At 40.3% G+C, this 20,737-nt stretch overlaps 1 protein-coding gene across 2 annotated transcripts in view; it reads left to right on the top strand.

Annotated features, from left to right (window-relative positions):
• The window catches only part of LOC107145102 (myelin associated oligodendrocyte basic protein), a 46,812-nt gene extending 26,398 nt beyond the window's left edge, over positions 1 to 20,414 (top strand). The window contains exons 4-8 of one of the 2 annotated variants that reach the window (XM_048794694.1): positions 279 to 524; positions 10,095 to 10,314; positions 17,412 to 17,514; positions 19,829 to 19,908; positions 20,022 to 20,414. In XM_048794694.1, the coding sequence (XP_048650651.1) occupies positions 279 to 524; positions 10,095 to 10,134 (286 nt within the window). In that variant the 3' untranslated portion in view covers positions 10,135 to 10,314; positions 17,412 to 17,514; positions 19,829 to 19,908; positions 20,022 to 20,414. Of the gene's footprint in view, positions 1 to 278; positions 531 to 10,094; positions 10,315 to 17,411; positions 17,515 to 19,828; positions 19,909 to 20,021 lie in introns of both variants that reach the window. The other variant, XM_048794695.1, reaches the window with a different exon arrangement.
• Positions 20,415 to 20,737: the final 323 nt, after the last annotated feature.

Here is a 20,737-nt window from a genome sequence, read left to right as displayed (position 1 = left end):
CCCGCCTGTCGTTTCTGGGCTCTGGGCGCGCCCTGCCTCCTCGCTCCGTGATGCCGGGGTTGGGGCTCCGCGAACCGCTCTCGGGGATCCTGACAGTTAGCTCCCTGCTAGGTCCGGACACTGGAAGGCACTCGAGGGCGATCGGAAGGTGGGAGGGGGAGCAGGGCCTTCCCCCCTGTTTCCAGCTCCCGTCAGCAGCCCTTAAGCAGCAGAGGAGAGCCTTGGCTGCAGCCTCCAGCCTCCAGCCTCCAGCCTCCAGCTTCTTTTGGCCCTCTCAGACCCAGCCGTCGTGCCACGTCCCCTCAGAGGCCCAAGCCACAGCCAGCGGCGCCCCCCGCGGTGGTCAGAGCACCAGCCAAGCCACGGTCCCCTCCGAGGTCCGAGCGTCCGCCGCGTCCCCGCCCAGAGGTCCGACCACCTCCAGCCAAGCAGCGTCCCCCTCAGAAGGCCAAGCAACCACCACGCAGCAGCCCCCTCAGAGGGCCAGGCGCCAGCCGCGGGGGGTCTCCCATCAAAGCTTCTAGGTTCTGGTAACACCATCTCTTCCCTTTTGTTTTCCCCAGCCCTAAGGTTAGTAGCTGTTGCCTGTCCTTATAGACCAGGGGACTCTCTGGTTGGCCCCCTCTCAGCCTTACCCAACGTGTGTAACCAATGCCCTGCATTAAATCCCCTCTGTTGGAAAAACCTGGTGTGGCTTCTGCTTTCCTCCTAGACACTCACTGTTGGTCCGTATTTCACGTGGCTGGGTCCTTTGTCTAGTAGAACTAGAAATCATGAAGTGACCAATTAAGGTTACTGACCACAGTAACAGACTGAATAAATGATTACCTCCATGCTTATGCCTCAGAGAGGAGGAAGGGTGACTATTGGAATATCTGTGTTTGTGTAAAAGGAGAAATTCAGTGGGATCCTTCTCCCATCCTGATCAGGGGTCAATCTCAGTGGCAATGCTACTCATTAGTTCATCTGTTTAGTCATAGGAGCAAACTTTACTGCATACCCATAGGATTTTAGGCTCTGTAGTAGGGAAGAGCATATGGAGGTGAATAAGCAAGGGAATCTGTGATTCACCAGGACCAAGTAAGAGAATAATTAGTCAGGTATAGAGTGTAAGTGCTCTAGTAGTTCCATAATAAGAGTGTATATTGGACCTTGAGGTCCTTTGAGTAGGGAGTATTGGCACAGGAATTTGGGGGGTCCAAGGAGGAAATTAGGTTAGGGTGAATAGAGGGTTAGAAGAAGGTGATTCATTGGGCTGGGCATGTGGCTCAAGCAGTATCGTACTCTCCTGGCATGCATGTGGCCCAGGTTCGATCCTCAGCACCACATACAAACAAAGATGTTGTGTCTGCCGAAAAAAGCTAAAAAATAAATATTAAAAAATTTTCTCTCTCTCTTAAAAAAAAAAAGAAGAAGGTGATTCATATAGAGGAACAAGAGATCCAGAGGGGTGCATGTCCATTGCTCTTAGGGGGTTGGCTTTTTCCTTTTTAAAAAAATAGATGTTAATTTTTTGGAATAGTTTTAGGTTTATAATAAAATTGAGGGAAGACACAAAGATTTTCCCTGGATACCCCTGAGCTTACTGACACATGGCCCGCCAACTTTTTAGTCCTTTTATAATTTTGGAAAGTTAATCTGTTTTATAAGATGGTAGTGGGTGTTAATTGTATTTGATATTCTCTTATCAACTCTGATACCTGGCACCTGTATAGCCCGTGGCTGGGTGCAGATGTTACATGATGTTTACTAATTTAGTAAGAAGAAGAATCCATGGGGACGCATGTTCACTGGATTACCAGTGAAGCTGGGGAATCTGCATTTTCAACGAACTGTAGTTTCCTACAACTGTAGTGATAAAGAACAAAGAGTACTGGGGCTGGGGATGTGGCTCAAGCGGTAGCGCGCTCACCTGGCATGCGTGCGGCCCGGGTTCGATCCTCAGCACCACATACAAACAAAGATGTTGTGTCTGCCGAGCTAAAAAATAAATATTAAAAAATTTTCTCTCTCTCTTAAAAAAAAAAAGAAGAAGGTGATTCATATAGAGGAACAAGAGATCCAGAGGGGTGCATGTCCATTGCTCTTAGNAGTTTTCCATACAACGTGGATAGTGATGAAAGAACAAAGTGTACTGGGGCTGGGGATGTGGCTCAAGACGGTAGCGCGCTCACCTGGCATGCGATGCGGCCCGGGTTCGAATCCAATCAGCACCACATACAAACAAAAGATGTTGTGTCCGCCGAAGAACTAAAAAATAAATATTAAAAAATTCAAAAAAAAAAAAAAAAAAGAACAAAGAGTACATAATGAACCACCCTGACCTAAATCATCTATAAATTAATGATCCAGATTATCTGTGATATGTAGTAAAAGATGTGAGAAGTACCAAATTTATGGTATCCAAAGTGAAAGCATTACAAAGATGCAGGATCAGGTGAGTTTAATTTGCAAAGCAAACAACAGGCTAGTCACTAAAACTTCAGTAGCAAGTTGTATTCAGGATACCCAGTCATTCACTCGGTCCCTCCAAGGGGCTGGAGTAAAAGGTAGCAAGGCCAGGTAAGTTTTAATATGCAGAATTGGTTAGGAAAGGTGGGGAGCAGAAGAAATTAATTTTCTAAGAGGTATGTCAGCTGCGGTAAGTTCAGTGCTGGCTCTTTGCTGGAGAGGGCTTGGAGAGGAATGTTAAGACAATGAAAGCAAAACTCACCATGCATTTGTCTGGATCCAGCTTTGCTCATTGTGTTCACCTGAATTCAAGACATCCTGGTGTTGGTGGGTCTTGACTCCCTTGGTTAATTTGTCTTAGTGAGTGTCAGAGAAGGTGCCTCCACAGACTACCATTGCCTTCTCAGCCATGGCCCTGTACCTGGGGACAGAGGACCCCAAAAGCTACCTTCATAATGTCTCATAATTTTGCTTGTGTGCTATCTGAGCCCTACCTGAGAGACTTATTTTCTTTTCTTAGCATCTCAAAGGTCCTAAGGTAATGTATTAAATATGTTTCATTGCCATATAATATATTTCCTTTATTGATACCAGTTGACTATTGCAAATCAAAGGAGTAGGAGGTGGGTTAATGGGAAAAATTCACTCGTAAGCAGAGCTACTAAGGCATGCTTTAAAAAAGGATAGAAAAAGCTTCTCTGAAGCAGACTTGCCTTCTGAAATGGTCCCACCCAGGAGGCTTTGCCTTGAGAGGTTAGGCAATTCTGACAGAGGACTTTTGGGTTTGTAATAACTCCCTTGAATAGGTCTTCTCAAAAACCAGAGCATAATTTAATCTTAGAAACCAATTGGAATGATTCCCAGAATCCTGATTGAATACAGTAGTGTTCCTGAATTTGATAAGAGGAAACTCTGGAATTTCCCATTTAGTTTATCTTGCTTTCTCAGTTTTTGGAAAAGATTTTAGTACTTCACAAGTTTTCCCTTGCTTTTAATGTTCATGCATTTTCTGGGCTGAATTTCTTTTGGTTCCTCAGTGTTCTGCTTTGGGTAGCTGGAGATCTGTGGTTCTTTGAAAACCACCATGGTCATCATTTGGAGCCCATCAATCACACATATGGGGGCAGTGCTGTGTGCCTTTGACTCATTGTTTGACAACATGTCTTATATTGCACCAAACCAAGCCCTGCACCTTAGTAGCCTGGAAGACCAATGTATTCTGAATGTATTTATCAAGCCTTTTTGTCAAAACCATGTGAACAGGACTGTACTAAGCTCTAAAAATAAAAGGAAATGAAGTAGGCCCTGGGTTGAGCTGCTCAAATGATATTTATGAGTGGTCTATCCCTCAGTGATGCTGCTGTTAACTCCAAGGGCAGCCCTTGGTCACCTCTAACCTCAGCCCACATCCAGTGATTCTATCTCCTAGATCTCTCTCCTTTAGTCATTTATTTATTTCTTCATCTCACTTTATCAGATAATAAGATCAAAACCTAGGAAAGATAATGGTTAGAGGAAAAGGTAAGTAGATTTAAGTTCTCCATGGGATTTATTCTCTAGGAAACAGAGAATGCTGTATGTAGTCTTGAGTCTCAAAATTGAAGCAAGCCCCAGTTTGGTGGTTGGTTGACTACTCACTATCTTGGGCCAGGCACGGAAACACAGTGCTTCTAAAGTTTAGTAAAGCACCGCTAGCTGGATAATCCATGATGGTTCCATTAGCAATGGGGTAGAAACTACTGTACTTTCTTTTTGCAACTATGGAAGGAGAGATTCATATTTTTATGTTATTTTGAGTTTGGAATTATCAAGACTTACAAAGAATAGTACAGTTATAAGTGGTTCTTTAATTGTCAATTATAATTGAAGACTAGAATTTGCTTTGGAATAAGGATGACTAATAATCAGTTACTATTGGGGTTCTGAGAGTGCATGACAGTACCAGCCATCGGATCCAGCTACAAAGGTCCAGACTATTGGGTAGAGATTGCCTTTCTGTCTTTCAGGCATGCAAACTCCAACTTTCTCTGGACACCTTCTATAACATAATTTGTCTTCTTTTGTCTTTTCTGATGCTGAAGAGGTTGACTCTGCAATTTCTTTGTCTTCCAGAGAACCAGAGAACACTCTCCCTTTCTTTGTGCAGGATTGTGTAAACTAGCTCTTCCAGTTCTTTTTCTGGATCCTGCCTCTGCTTCCCTGAGAGAAAATCATGAACTCTGTAGTCATGTCTTGGAAAGAATTTTCTTCTTACATGTTTGAAGGAAAACTGGAATGTGTTATACCTAATTTCATCCTAGTGATTATGTCTTGGCATTCTATTTTTAAATTCTTGAGCCAAAAACAAGATCAGAAATTCATCTATTTTTTTCCCCAGATACTTGCAGAGCTAGGGAAAGGACCTGAGCTTTTGCTTTGTTGAGGTTCTTGCCCTACCTGCCTCCCAAGGTTGCATTATTGCTTTTATGAGTTTGAGTGACTTAACTCTTGGATTTGCTCCACCTGCGCCACATAGTCTTCCCATAGAGAGCAGGCCTATGTGCATCCTGTGGTCCTGGTAGCACAGAGCCTATGCAGAGCAGGAGCTGGTACCAAAATCTGGGCCAGGATATGTGTGGTTCCTCAGTGTGACAGTCCCTGCCTGGTGATATATCCTTAGCTGATCTGAGCCACATGGGTAGCCATCCCCTCTCTAATAGCCTTAACTCTGTTGACCTCCACCTCCCATAACACTTGCACATCCCCAGTTCTAGATTAGGCTCATGACCTGCCTATACTGCTCTAGTTTCACAGCTGTTGAGCACAGTCATGTATGCACAGAGCTGCTGAGCACAGTTGACAAGAGCTTTATAGCTCCAAGGGCTGGTGTCACTACAGATGGCACCAACCCCTAGACCAGCCTGCATCCACCAGCCCCACGTGTGTATCAGGCCACGTGTCTGCCTTCAGATCCTTCCTCTCGGCCTCAGAGGATGAAGCGTTGGTTCCTCCTCCCCAATGCACACACCTGTGATCTTCCTCCCTTGGCTTGTGTCTTCTTGGTCTCACTGCTGCACAATTTATCTACCTTCCCACTCACTTCAGCCTTTTATTAATCTTTCTTTTTAGCTTTTAACACATTTAGCTGTCTCCTGGAGGCTGAGTTTCCTTCTGGCTCTGTCTCATCTTTTTTCTTCCCTTCTCTGACCAATTTAAAAAAGAACAATGTAAACTTATCATCTTTACTTCCTCAAATTCCCTTTATATTTCAGTTGATGGTGCTCTGATTTCTTCCCATAGCCCCAAACAGGAATTTCTTTTGTGCAGATTTCCTCCAGAAATGTCAATGCGAGGGCAAGCAGTTTATTTGGGAGATGAAGCAAAGATTGGGGAACAGCAGGAAATGGGACAAAAAAATGAGGCATCCAATTAAAAAAATATGCATTATACAACTGGCTTCTGCTGTGGGAAGTAGAGTAACTTTTAATAAGCCTGTAGATAATCTACCAAAGACACTTATTTAGTGAAGTGTTTCCTCAAATATATTGCATATTTTAAAAATTGGGTCATTGTCTTCTAATTATTTTGTTTTGAGATGTTTACAAATATTCTGGATACAAGCATTTTATTAAAAAATTCTTTTGAATATTTTCTCCAAGTTTGTGACTTTCATTTCATTTTGAGAAGAACTGAAAATTTAAGTTTTGACAAAGCCAAACTTATCAAGTTCTTTTATGGGTCAGTTTTTGTGTTGTGTGTAAAAGATCTTTTCCCAGCACAAGCTCACATTTTTATCCTGTTTTGTTCTAGAAATTTAAAAATTTAGGTTTTACATTTACATTATTATCCATTTGGAATTAGTTATTTTGTAAAGGGACTGAGGTATGGTTGAAGTGTAAATTTTTAATATATGTTTATCCAATTGTTCCAGCATTATTTGTTGAAATTACCTTTGCAGTTTTACCAAAATCAGCTGATCTCACATGTTTTGGTTTATTCCTAGATTTCCTATTCTACTTTATTAATTTATGTATCTTTCCTTTCACCAATATACCACTTCATTACTGTAGCTTACTAGTAAGTATTGAAATAAGTTAGTGTGAATCTCCAACATTTTTCTTAATTTTTAAAAATGTTTTGGCTGTTCTTTACTTATCCATATGAATTTTCACCATGTCAAATTCTACAAATATATCCTGGAAAGATTTTGAAAAGGGTTTTGTTGAGTTAGTAGATCAACTTGGGGACAACTGTAGCAATACTGAGACTTTTGACCCATGAACATGGTATACTTCTCCATTTATTTAGGTATTTTTGTTTTTATAATATTTAGCATATAAACCTTGCATGTATTTTATTTGTTTTAAAACTATTTTATGCTTTTTGGTGCTATTAAAATAGTACTATTTCTATGTCAATTTCCAATTTATAGTATATAAAACATAATTTACTTTGTTATATTGATCTTGTATCCTGTAATATTGCTAAACTCACTTATTCCAGCTTTTTGTTTTTGTAGAATCTGGAGTTATCTATATTGATAATCATGTTGTCTTTGAATAGATGCAGCTTTGTATTTTCCTTTTCAATCTGTATGCCTATGTTTTCTATATGTTTTAAGCTGCTGTTTTGGTTAAAATATTTGCAATTTAGAGAAATAGTTTGACAAGATTAAATTCTTGCTAATTTGACTTTGTGAATCATCAAAAGGGATTAAACCTGAGCCTAACCAGATTAAGATGCTTGGGTTGAATTATCAGTTTATTCCTGTGCTTTCTTCAAAACCTCATTTAAGGATATGGCTCAACTTTCCTATGTGCCATTGATTGATATTTTCTATCATCAAACTAGAGAATAGGCACCAACATGCTTTGGGTTTACAGAATCATAGAGGTTTTTATTACTATTAGAATGACTATGGCAGTATTTGTCTAGGATCATCAGGTACTGATGTCATCTTGATGCTTATGACAGATAGTTACCAAAACTCTAAATACATGATGGATTCAATTCCAATTCATTTTTTAGGGCTAGTCACTTATTGGAAGAAGCTAATGCCTTGAACAGCAGTCACATAATAATCATCCACATATGGATTAAACAATTGTGACACTTTCTTCCCTAATTCTACATGGGCCTGAGTTGTTTCTTTTGTTTTGCTACATGGACAGTCTCGGAAATTTAGCCTTTCAAAGCTATGATATTTATTTATTTATGATACAATAAAGTTAGGACATTTTATATAGATGTTAGCTTTTATATAATAGTGAACTGTTTTTTTCCTATTTGGTGTTGGTCAGTGGGAATGGTGCATGGAGTATTTTGTGGAGGCAGAGAACTCCTTCTCTGTATTTAGAGAATTGTAATTATTGTCAGTAATAAGGAGCCCTGAGATAATGACCCTTTGACTTAAGAGGCTTCACGCTCCTTGCTAAGTAGATAGGTGCCCTATTCCTGTGCTCTCTTAAAGCTTCTACCCTTGTTCACCAGTCTATTTACTGTGCATATCTTTGCAGGAGAGCACATGAATCAGGATCAGGGAATCTTACATTCATATCTCTAGGGCCTGACTCAGGCCTTGGCTGATGTAATCAACTGAATGAGGCCTATAAATTTACCTAGCAATAAGTCTGGAACAGTGGAAAGGGCAAGGTCTCTGGCATCAGGTTTAAGGCTAAGCTTTGCTGCCTGTGAATTCCTTTTGTTCAGGTTTCTTACTTTTTCAAAGTCCTTTTTTTTTAATCTGTAAGATAAAGATATTATCTACCCTATTAGTATTATTAAACACTTAGCTCATTATTTAGCTGTACTCAGTAAGTGTATACTATTAGAACTGTTATTTAATGAATATCTTGTCATCTTGTCATTGAATCCTAACTACTAGCAGATCCTCTCCAAATCAGTCTCCTCCCCTGGTTGATTTGGAGTTTAGGGGATATTGCTGAATAATTTGGCCAGCCCATTGCCATCAGGGTGGCTGCCAATGCCAGTGAAGTGCCAAGTAGATAATTAGATGCTCATATTATCAAAGATGCCACAGTGACTGATTGCAGTGATACCTGTGGGTGTTCATGCTAATCTCAGCATCTGAGTTTTATATTCAGCAGTATGTATGGCAAATACTAGTATATGTAGGTTGCTCCATGTTTAAAGGTCATAGAGGCAACCCAGAAGGTACTATTGTTTATTCTTGAATATAATTTTATTTCTCTCTCTCCCTTCTCTCTCTATATATTTGTTGAACCAAAGTTCTTTATCACTGGATTACATCCCCAGCCCTTTTTATTTATTTTTATTATTTTATACTGGGGATTGAACCCAGGGATGCTTAACCACTGAGCAACATCCCTAGCCATTTTTTACTTTTTATTTTGAGACAGGGTCTTGCTAAGTTGCTCAGGATCTTGCTAAATTGCTGAGGTTGGTTTTGAATTTGTGATCCTCCTGCCTCAACCTCATGAGCCACCGGGATTACAGGCACCTGTCACTGTGCCTAGCTTATTTTTTATTTTGAGACAGGGTCTTGCTAAGTTTCCCAGGCTGGCCTCAGATTTGCTCTCCTTCTGTCTCATCCTCTCATGTAGCTGGGATTGCAGGTGTGTGCCGCCACTCCCAGCTCATTTTATTTCTAATTTTAAAAGCCTCCCAAATTATAAGAAAAGCCATAAAAATTTGGTTCTAGAATAAAAGTGTGCTACATTTCTAATGCATGGTCCTTGTTGTTTGTTTCTTTGATTCTTTTAATCAAGAACTTTGAGGATGCTCTGAAGGTATTCAAATGACATTAGTTTCAAAGACAGTCACAAAGTGTTCTGCTCTCTAATAAACTGAGGGAGACGTCATATGACATTTTAGTTAGAAAGAATGTGAGCAATCCTTTTCTGGGGCTACATATTTATAATGAATTTGTTGGATGTTATTTATCTCTTTCCTAAACACAATGTAGTCTGTTCCCCATCAAGTTAGGAATTTGTGAACATGACCACAATTTCATAATGTGAGTGCATATATTCTGTGTCAATTCTTTATGTCATTGGGTAGGAGAACATTTTTCTAGGCTTGGGGTGCACTTGAATTCCATTTGTGTATTTTTATGTTTTAAAATTATCTGCAACAAGTAACCAGAAAAGCAACAATTACTATTATATGCAAATAGGAGAATTTTTTTTTGTGCTGGGGATTGAACCCAGAGATGCTCTTCTATTGAGCTACATACCCAATCTTTTTATTTTATTTTATTTTATTTTTTGAGACAGGATCTCACTAAGTTGCCAAGCCTGGCCTCAAACTTGTGATTCTCCTGCCTACATCTCCCATCTCTCATCACTGGGATTAGAGGCATGAGCCACTCCACCTAGAAAATAGGAGAATTTTTTAAACAATATTTTTCCCAGGCTCAGTCCAGGAAAAAAAATCATATTAATTTAGACCACAGACAGAACTGATAACTAAAGAGGGGGAGTCAAAGACTGGATTTCTTAGAAGAAAAAGACTACTCAAAAGTAGTTTACAAATAAATAATTATAATAACTGAGTGTGGTAGTGGAGGTGGGAGTAGAGAGAAAGAGAGAGAGAGAGAGAGAGAGAGAGAGAGAGAGAGAGAGAAAGAGAGAGGACCTCACTTACCAATGTTATGAATTTCTCTTTTTCTCTTTGTAAAATAGATTGAGAAGAAGAACCAAGCCAACTCCAAGAAAGAAGTGATAAAGGAGTTTCAAGTGAATGGATGGCCTCAGCCCCTGGACTCACTGCTTCGCAACCCATCTGCCCTTGGACCAATTATCTGGCTTTGAATATGATGCAGGGGCAGACACCTGCTCATATAGCAACTGCCATTGCCCCAAATTCCCATGATATGGGAGTTTCAGGGCAGCCTGCCTGGAGGTGAGAAGGGGCATCTCTGTGTGTTCTGCCCCCATTTTAGTGGGTCCCAGCAGCTCCTTGGATTCCAGAACTCAGTTGGTTTCACCTTCAGTCCTTTCCTCCCCATGATGCCTTAGGTCTCCAGGATCTTTGAGTAAGCATGGCTCATGTGCCAGCCTACATATTATCCTCCAAACCTCTATTCTCCCCATCCCTGGTATCTTGTTGCTGAGCCTGACTTTGAGCCTTGACCTTCTTTGTAATGAATTCTTCATCTGGATTCCTCTCTTTCCCTGTGCCATCTGTTTCCCATTTGAACACCTTAACCAGTTCCCTGCACGGAGAGGCACAATTGACTCTGGGGAAGATGTGAGTTATTTTCTGAGTAAGATATCAGGCTTTCATATAATTCAGAAATGCAAAGAAATCCTGAGAGGTTAGGAGTTATCAGATATAGCTAGCATGCTGTGTCAGAAGCAGAGAGAAAAGGCATGAGTGAGTACCCACTCTCCCCCAGACCTGTCTCCAACCTCATGCAGGGCTAGTGAACACTTTGTGGTCCCAGTTTAAATGAGAACAAACACTCTAAAATATTGTTTTAAAAATTTTCCTATTTTCTGGGTGCCATGGCTCATGCCTGTAACCCCAGTGCTGGGAGATGGGAGACGTAGGCAGAGTGTTTGAGCTTTGTCTGGCCCAGCTGGACATTTTCAACTGAGAATCAACTGTGGCCTTGGGCATTACTTGGTTTAAACCATGTTGTCTTATTGCCATCCTCTCCTGCTGCCCACCTGTCCCTCCTAACTTCAGGACATAGACATATGGCCCCAGGGCACTTTCGTGGGACTAGAATGAGTGCTCAGAGGGTTCTTCTTCCATATGATAATCCCCCATTTCCTAGAGAGAGCTGGGCCTGGTGCCTCAGTGCTTTCCCTGCCTGGCCCCTTGTCTGTCTCATTGTGTGGTGGGATTAAGAAAAATAGAGAAGTTTAGCTTGGATGGAGAGGAGAGATAGGTGAGGGTGGGATGTGGGTAGTTAGGGGAGGTTAAGCCATCCAAGTCTTCCCTTGCTGTGTAGGAGGCCACTCCATGGTGTGTGGGTAGCGGAGGGGATGCTGAACTCAATTGTAGTAGTCAGGGCTGGGGGTTGACTTCCCATCTCTTCATTCTGTTTTGCTCCCACTGTCTGCAGCCCTAAAATCTTGGGAAGGACTTTGATCTCAAGTATGGGCTCCTGATTAGGGTCATAAGAACTAACCCTCACTCCCACCCCGCCTGGTCCCTACATATCCCCGACACACAAACACTTGCTGTGGGAAGAGAGATTGTCCCTGAGTCAAATGGAAGGCCCTCAGATCAGCTTTGTGCTCCTGTGGACTAGGGTGTGTGTGTGTGTGTGTGTGTGTGTGTGTGTGTGAATTTAGCTTTGGGAGAATATCTTTGGGTTCTCATTTTCTTTCCCTTCCTTACCCATGTCACCCTGAGGAACCTGACCACTGAAGCTCATTGAAAAAAGACCACACTAACACTCCTCCTTGAGGGATCTGGCCTGGATTTAGGGTTCTAATGTATCCAAAGCCTAAGAGGCCCTGGTCTCTTGGGCCACTCTCTCTACTCAGTCCATAGTTGCAGGAAGAGGGGGGTGGAAAGAGAGGGGTTGGATTAGATGCATCTCTATTCAGGCTCCATCTGGGTCAGCTCTAGAAGCAATTTCAGCTTGTTTTTAAGGCCAAATTTAGATGATTTGTTTATTGGATCCCAAAGATGGGACAGAAGGGTGAAAAATGCCAGCAGCAGAGTCATTCCCCTACTCCTTCCCAATCTCTCCATCATTTCTTTTCTACTTAGGAGGCCATTGGAAGGTCAGGGAGGCCATGCCTTAGCCCACTGGGTACAAGGATCATTGTTCTACTAGGAGCGGTTCATCCTGCTTATGATTCAGAGGCCTTGTACTTTCCTTCCCAGCATGACCATGTTTTCTTTTTGTTCTCTCCTCTTGTGCATGTGAACAATTTGTGGTCCTGTATACCTGGTGTTTGGCCTATTCCAGGGCTGTGTTCTTGCTCTTCATTCTGGCTCTGATTCTGTGGCCCACAGTCTTTGTCCAGGTGCATCCAGCTCAAACATCATCTCGGAGATGCTTCCCTTAAAAACACAGTGCCATTTCTGTAGTTATTCTATCACTCCAAGATTCGTCCACTTCCTTAGTACTCTACCACTGTGTCTTGTTCATCTGTTTACTTGTTTAGTGCTGGACTCCTTTCCCTTTTCTAATGTAAACCCCAGGATCATCAGCATCGACTTATTAACTGCTACATCCTAAGTTTCTGGCATTAGTAAGAATTCAAAATAAAACTTGTTAACTGAATGGATGTTTGATTGTTGTTGTTTTTTTAAATAGGAATAACTTTTCAATAGTCTATTTTTTTTTTTGAGAAGTCAAAGGCATCTATTGTATTTAACAAGGAACCTGTAGGGCTCTCTGTGTGGAGTGAATGGAAGGTAGGGAAGAGAATTCATGAATGGAGATGCAATTCCCTCAACCTTGCTTGACCATGAGGGGAAGTGGCAGAATAAGTCAATGGCTTGAGTGTTGACCAAGGAGACACTTGTGCATGTTGCAATGCTACTGGGAAGGAAGCAGCAGAGTGGGTGTGTGAAGAAAGAGGAGAATATAGTTGAAGGAAGTAATAACCTAAGAGATTTGAAGTAAGAATTGGGGATACAGATGAGGGGAATGGATACAGAACAGGGGGAACTTTTCACTGGAAAAGGGGGAAGGAAGGTATAAATTCTGGTGGTTTTGCAGGGTCAATGGTAGGAGTTTGCAGTGGTTCCTGCCTGTGGCTTTGACTTTTCTCTATAAAGTAGGAGATGAGGTAGCCTGCTCGCAATGGTGGTGATGGTAGTGTTGGGAGCCAAAGATTTGAGGACAGAGGAAAGAATTATAGAGAAATCATTTCAACCCACATCTTTGAAATCTTCTAGAATAATTCTTTTCCTGGATGAATTTTAATTTCTTTTTATTTATTAATTTAAAATTCAAGCCAATATTTTGTCACTCTATACTTGCCCACAACTTCATATTTAGACCTAAGTGATAGATCTAAACTTGGGACCAACATGGTTTCTCATGAAAGATAAAAGAGAGAAATAAAGTCACAGTTTAATCTTCCCAAGTAATAAATATTCGTGGGGAAAATTTGACTATGGGAATTTATAAAAATTTTACCAGATTATATAGTCAAAGATAATAATTTATTTGGGATGCAGTTCTAACACCAGAGGGATATGGAAGCTCAGGGCTGGAAGGGTCTTGGGAGGGCTTCCAGCTTGACTCCATAGCTGATGTCCCAGTCCTGCTAACACCATTAACAGGTACTTACTGCCTGCTTAAGTAGAATATAGTGAATGAATAAAGACAGTACTGACTCAACTCAATAGGTTGTATAATTATTATTTGGAGAGATTTTTTATATTCTTCTTATGTGTGAAATAAGTACACACTTGCCTGAATGGTTGCTTAAGGGTAGTGATAATAATGATTTTTAAAATCAAGTATCAACTATGCATCCATCTTATACCATAGGGTATTTTGCACTTGTAAATTGGAGAGGTAGTTACAGCCCCCAGGGTGATTGAAACCATGACCTTGATCTTACTTCCATCATGTTGCAAATTATAAGCTTCTAAACCAAGCTTGATGGAGCCCTGAGATACTTGGAAATGCCATTTTATGAGGGAGGTGTAGACAACCTAGGTCACTCCTCTTTATCAAACAAAGTGTATTTTAGTGTCCATGTTGACTTTTGATTTTACATAGATAAAGGATCCCACTGGAGTAAAAGAATCTGACAATATACACCTTCATAGCTGAAAGCAAATACTGATATCATCCTTCTTAAAGTCATTTTCTAAATAATTTTCTGAATTGAAGAGTTTAATGCTTGGTATTACATCATAGGTTTGGGTTTAGTAGACCGGTATTGCAGTGACTACTTATATCCTCTTAGGGAGCAATCCACCTATTGCCATTTTGGTGATTTGACTTTGGTCAACTAGCTAGGTTTATCCAAAGTACAGGTGTGCAAAAGAGCATAGATTAGCAAATACTGATGATAATTATTCCTATAACTTTAAAACAAATTTATGCAAAAGATTATATTCAACACGGCACTAAAAATCCATTCCAGTTGCATAAGCTACATTAACTATACAAACTAAATTAAAAACAAACAAAATAGGGCTAAGGAAAGTAGAGAAAAGCATGGGGGCTATAGCTTGAGTAGTGGCTTTACTTCACAGTAAATCAAATACTATCGGATTTGAATCATTTGGCTCAAAATTTTTCTTAAAATTAAATTCTAAAACAATGTTAAATCTAATTACCAAAGTAACATTTTGATTGGATTTTTCCCCATATATCCTTGTGATTTTACTTTTTTTAACTTTTTAAAAAAATTTCTTACATACATGACAATAGTGGAATGCATTACAACCATAATTATCCATTCACAACACAATTTATTGGATTTTGAAGCACATGAACTGTCCCAAGAGTTCAAGATTCCATTCATAATCTGAGACTGGAAGCCTCTGGAGTAAGTGACAGTGGTTGGAGAGGCTGGCGGGATCCTCTCTAGAACACAAAAGCTATAAGGATTTCGCAGAAAAAAAGAAAGGTAGATATTCCTAAGTAATTAAACATCTAGAAAAGAGGTTCTCTCTTATGGTAAGAGGGTCAGAATTTCAAAGTCCCTTCAGCAGGTTCGTTTGTCTTGTGAAGTGACATAAAATCACAAGGAAGAAAAATTGGCAAAGTGTCTGAGTCCACGTTTGAGAAGGTGGCTGCAGGCGGCAGAATTCCATTCTGTATGAGTTCATGACAGGCATTCCTGATAAAGATGGGAAATTATTTGCATCAACATTAACCAAACCTGCCCTTAATGCAGAAAGAGCTTATTAGGCCACTCATTACTAACCAAGTCATACCCGGGTCAATATAGAGACAGACATTTTATGACATATTAAAAATATTTCCTTAGCCCAGGTGGTGGACCAAGTACAACCAAGATTGAGCTTTAAGCAAATATATTTGATAAAGTGGAGATAGCTTATTGTGTCCATCATCAAGACGGTGGGGTATCCTACCATCTAAAGGGCATAGGACTGAATAGACATTCTGGAAATTTTTTATTCATCAAATCACATTTGTATAAAAATCAGGGGTTAGCTTTCCCAACAACTCGTATGTCCATTTCTTTCCAGATGGAAGCCCATTCACAACTAAACAGGAGTAGGCATGGGTGTGTCTTCCACAACAAGATCAAGATAAATGACATCATGAGGGACAGAGCATCTCAACCTCACATGGAGTGTCCCAGGGAGCTAGCCTGCCTTCCAGCTCCTCTGATTGGTTGGGAGTTGTTTATAGAGTTTCCTGGATTTGGCTTTATTTCTCTGGTTCCTGAAGCACATCAATCTTTGGGTTTACTATCTCCAACTTCTGCCTCAGGTAGAACAGCCTCTGTCTTCGCTCCAGAAAGAAATCTTGTTGCATTAAGAAGAAAAAAGTCTGGTGATCTAGTCTGTTTTGGTTCTCACCATGATCCAGCAAATTTTTACATCCTCTGTTTTCACTATCATTCTCTATTTCTTCAATTCTTTGAGAACACCCGCTTTTCCCTTCGCTGACAGCTTCTGTTCTTTCTTTTCGAAAGCTTTTTCTTCAGCTTCCTGAGTCAGATCTTCAGCAGACCTTGGTTTCTTGCTGATGGGGATCATTAAGAATCTCTACTGCCAGCTGTGGGTTCTTTGCATTTATTTTCATCTGCAGCTTCGGCTGCAAACTGAAAAAAAAATAACCATTTCCCAAGTTCAACACTTTTTTTCTGCCAGCTGACGCCTTGCCGACACCTCATTATTTGACTTAAGAGTATAAATGGTGTGGGTTTTTCTTGTTAGTGTGGATTTTGATATCATCGGACTTCCCTGATGTTTTGTCTTCTTACTATGGCAATCTGTCCACTCGTTATTTTCAAAAATAATCCTGTCCATTTCTTTCCCTATGAATTTTCTCCTCTGATTCAAATATCAAGATCAAGCAAACTTCAAGTCCATTATTTTCCTGAGCTTCTCTCTGAGACTTGAGATCTTATCTGATTTGCTCACTGATTTTGGTAGGTGGAAGGTGGGGGCAGGAGCAGTTAGGGACAAAGAGAGACCATGGCCTTCTATCTACTCCAGGGTTCCCTGTACCCCTCAAATCAATCTATACTGCCACCCCTTTCCCTCCTTCCAGGTCCCATCTTCCATTTCGTGCCTTCATTCATCATCCAACACGTTCACCTCTCACCATAATCTATTCTTCTACAACTTAAAACTCACAGAATATATCGGTTCACAGATTTTTTTTTTAAAGCAGATCTGCTAACAATCTTTCTACATTTTCATTGCTCTGGACTTTATCCACATTTCACTGTCTTCTCTCTCCAGATTTGGTCCTTGGTTGCTAATTGAGTGAAACATTCACAACCCAATTGTGCTTAATGCAGTGGGATAGTCTCCAAGAGACCAAAGAAGACACCTGGAGATAGGATAGGAGACATAAGGTTTATTGAGAAAGGCATACAAAGAAGATCCCGTGACGATGAGCTGGACAGGTGCTTCCCCAGAAAGTCCAGTGGCAATGGGCTGGACAGGGGCACCTCCATTTCACACAGTGCCTCGAGTATTTCACCAGAAAACAGCACCTCCACTCCCCCATGACCGTGTCCAGGGGTGGCTGTCTGGATGAGCACTTCTCTCTCCACAGTGCTCTGATCTGCACCAGTTACCATAGGCAGGGAGGTTTACAGGTTAGGTGACAGAAGCAGCATCAACGTAGCTTGCTTTGGCCCACTGTTTCTTGGTCAGCACCCCCAAGGAACTTGGTGCACATGCAAGAAAGTAGTTTTCTATAGATAGCACTAACTTGCCCTGATTCCCAGCATACACGAGAGAAAGCCGGGGTCCTGGCCCATACTCACTCTCATTATTCTCTTAATTGGCTAGGTTTTGGGGAATAGAAAGGGACATTTTAGGGACATGGTGATTCACTGTCCTTTTTTTTTTTTAAGGAAGACACACAGATTCTGCCTAAAACAGTACCATCCTGACTCAGCAGTTGTTCACCACCAGGCAACCTGCATTGGCCCCATCCGAATTGCTGACCCACAACAGGTACCTTCTAGCTCCAGATCTCTCCAAGCCCCAGAGACCTGATGCCACAGTTCCCAACATGCCCTCCAGGTCTCCTTAGGATCATGACATCACTGCTGAATCCACCTTCTTAACTTGCTTTCACTGATTTCTAAAAGATGTTTCAGATTGACAGGTTAGAAGTATACATATTTACGGGGTATAGTAATTTGACACATACGTACAGTATAGATGAAATCCTGGGATAAAATCAAGGGCACTGGGCCAAGTATGAGGATGTTTCAGAATTATGTGGGAGAAGGAAGAAGGTAGAAACTACCAAAATATAAGATGTGAGGAAGCAGGGTGCTGTGGTGCCCACCTGTAACTGCAGCTACTTGGGAGGTTGAGGCAGGAGGATCCTAAGTTCAAAGCCAGCCTGGGCAACTGAGTAAGACCCTAAAAATAAAGGAAAAAAGGGTTGGGGATGTAGCTCAGTGTAGAATATTTGTCTAGCATGTGTGAGATCCCCCTGAGTGCAAATCCAAGTGTAATACCACACACACACCAAAAATAAACAAACAAACGAACAAGCAAACAAACAAACAAAAAGATTTGGGGGAAGAGAATAGAAAAGATCTTGTATCAAGTTTTACCATGTGGATTGTGAGATATTTCATTCTTCAATGCCTTTTGAAGGCTTCGTTTTTTTTTTTGTTTGTTTGTTTGTTTGTTTGTTTTTTTTTTAGAGTCTGATTTCTTTTGGGGGAGATGCTGAAGTTCTAACTGAACTGAAGGAAGGCTTAGGTTAGGAGCAGACTCTACCCCAAATTGCCTGGTCACATTTGATTCTCATATGTCAGTGTACTGTCTCCTCTAAGCCACCTTCCCTTGCTCCATTTGAGTATGGAGTGCTGTGAGGTATGGCTAACATTTCTGGTGCCCAGTGGGTGTTGTCTCCCACTGCAAGGGCAGGGTTTTAAGATAGCAGCTTTATCATCAAATCCAAGAACCTCCTCATAGAGGAAAAATGGAGAGGAGAGAGAAAAGGAAAGAAAATCCCATTAGATAGACAACATTTAGTAAGTGCCTGCTATAGGCAGATAATTATATTAGATATTTAGCAAAATCACTCCAAATGTTTAGTTCATTTGGATGCAGAGATACTGTGGTGAGAGGAAGTAGAAGTGACTCAGGAGTTAGGAGGTCCAGGTTCTCTCTCCAGGTCTGTCACTAGTGAGTGAGGTCATTCTAAACAACTCAACCTGTGGTCTTTTGATTCACTAATCTATTCAATGAAGGAATTGGATTAAAGGGACTTCAAGAAGCTTTCAGGTTCAGAAATTCCATGATTTAAATGGACTATGTTGTCTGTATTTTTAATAAAAATAATGGAAGACGTGTACCATAAGGACACTCATAAGATCCACATGGTTTCTGTGTTGTGGTAGGAGTATCTACAGAGAAATTGAGGTACTCTGTTTCCTGAGCTAGAGAGTGTTGGTATATGGGTCTATTCAGGTTTACCCACTGATGGGAAATGGTTTTATCTGTTGCTTTTTTTGTGGCTGCCTCTGTCTCTCATCTTTCACAGTGGTTGATCTATATACCCCACCTGCCCTCTATGACTTCTACAACTCTAGTCAGTTAAAAATGTGATCTCTGACTAGAACCCTTTAAATTGTTTTTCTCTTTCTCTCTCTGTCATTTTCTCTAAGTCCCATTTGACTCTTTTTCTTCAGTCATTTTTAATCTCAGAAAAAGCTTCCCTCAGCTCTCTCAGATACAAGGGATAGAAGCAAAGATGATGCATCTTCAAGGATTGGAGAGATTGGAGTTGAGCTGGTCTCAGGGATGAGCAAATTGACATTCTTCCTGTCTCTCCTTGCTTATATGCAGACTCTGGATCAGTGATAATGCTGGGGGCATGAAGTTCTAGGATTTGCCTTGCTTCAGATATTACTTTTCCCTTTTGGTCAAATGCAATATATATATATATATATATATATATATATTTAATATTTTTTAGTTGTATATGGACAGAATGTCTTTATTTATTTATTTTTATGTGGTGCTGAGGATTGAACCCAGTGCCTCACACATGCCAGGCAAGTGCTCTACCACTAAGCCATAACCCCAGCCTGCAATATATATTTTTTAAAAAGCTAGGGAGGCCAATTGGGGAATGCATGGTTATGATCATTGGTAGAATAACTGAAGGTTCAACCCAGAAGTATACATATTTATGGGTTATAGTATGATAATTTGACACATACATACAATATAGATGAAATCCTGGGATAAAAGGCAATGAGCCCTTGACTCATTATGGTCTGAAAGTGTTTTCTTTCCTTAGCACATTGAAGATCTCACCCCATTGTCTTCCTCTGTAATTACCAATGAGAAATATACTACCAGTCTACTTGTTCTTCTATTGTAAGTAAATTATATTTTCCTTTTGGTTCTTTTTAAGATTTTTTTTTCCTCTTTAGTGTTCTGACACTTTATCATGATATTACTAAGTGTGGATTTATCTCTATTCTGTTCAGGACTCAAGTTTCTTCAGTTTGAAGATTTATGCCTTTCTTCAGGGATATGAAAAAAATTTATGTTGCACAACCATCAAAATAGCAAAAATAAAAAAAAATATATTATCAAGTGTTGGCAAGGATGTGAGGAAAATTCTCATAAGCTACTGATGAGAAATTATATATTATTACACCACCTGGGGGCTCAATCTGGGGCTACTAACTATTGTAATCAAACAACTATGATTTTAGGACTCCATCCTAGAGAAAACTTACACTTTTAGGAAAATGATATGTATATAAATCTATTCAATGAATCATTGTTTGCGATTTAAAAAAAAAAAAGAAAGAAATGTCCACCAACAGAGAATGAGTGAATCAATCAGCAGCTAAAAATCAGTGAATCAGACATACCCACACGAGGTAGATAAATTTGGAAAACAAAATGAGGAGTTTTAAAAAGCAAACAGTAAATGATAAATGCAACGTGACACACTTTGTATACATTTTAACAACCCACAATACTGTATTGCATATTGCCCACTAATCAGAAGCCATATGATCTCATACTTTCCTTATAATGCAATAGAATAAGATTGACAACAAAATAAGAGGATATCAAAAAAATCATCATCTAGGAAATCAAAAAGAAGATTAGAAATAATTCCTGATTTGAAGAAATAACTGAAACTAAACACTGCATGGTTAACAGAATTAGCCAGATGGAGGGAGAAGTG

The sequence above is a fragment of the Marmota marmota genome, unplaced genomic scaffold (genome assembly GCF_001458135.2).
Source record: "Marmota marmota marmota unplaced genomic scaffold, marMar, whole genome shotgun sequence".
NCBI lineage: Eukaryota > Metazoa > Chordata > Mammalia > Rodentia > Sciuridae > Marmota > Marmota marmota.
The sequence above is the reverse complement of the archived record's forward strand: the minus strand, read 5'-3'. Positions and strand labels throughout refer to the sequence as shown.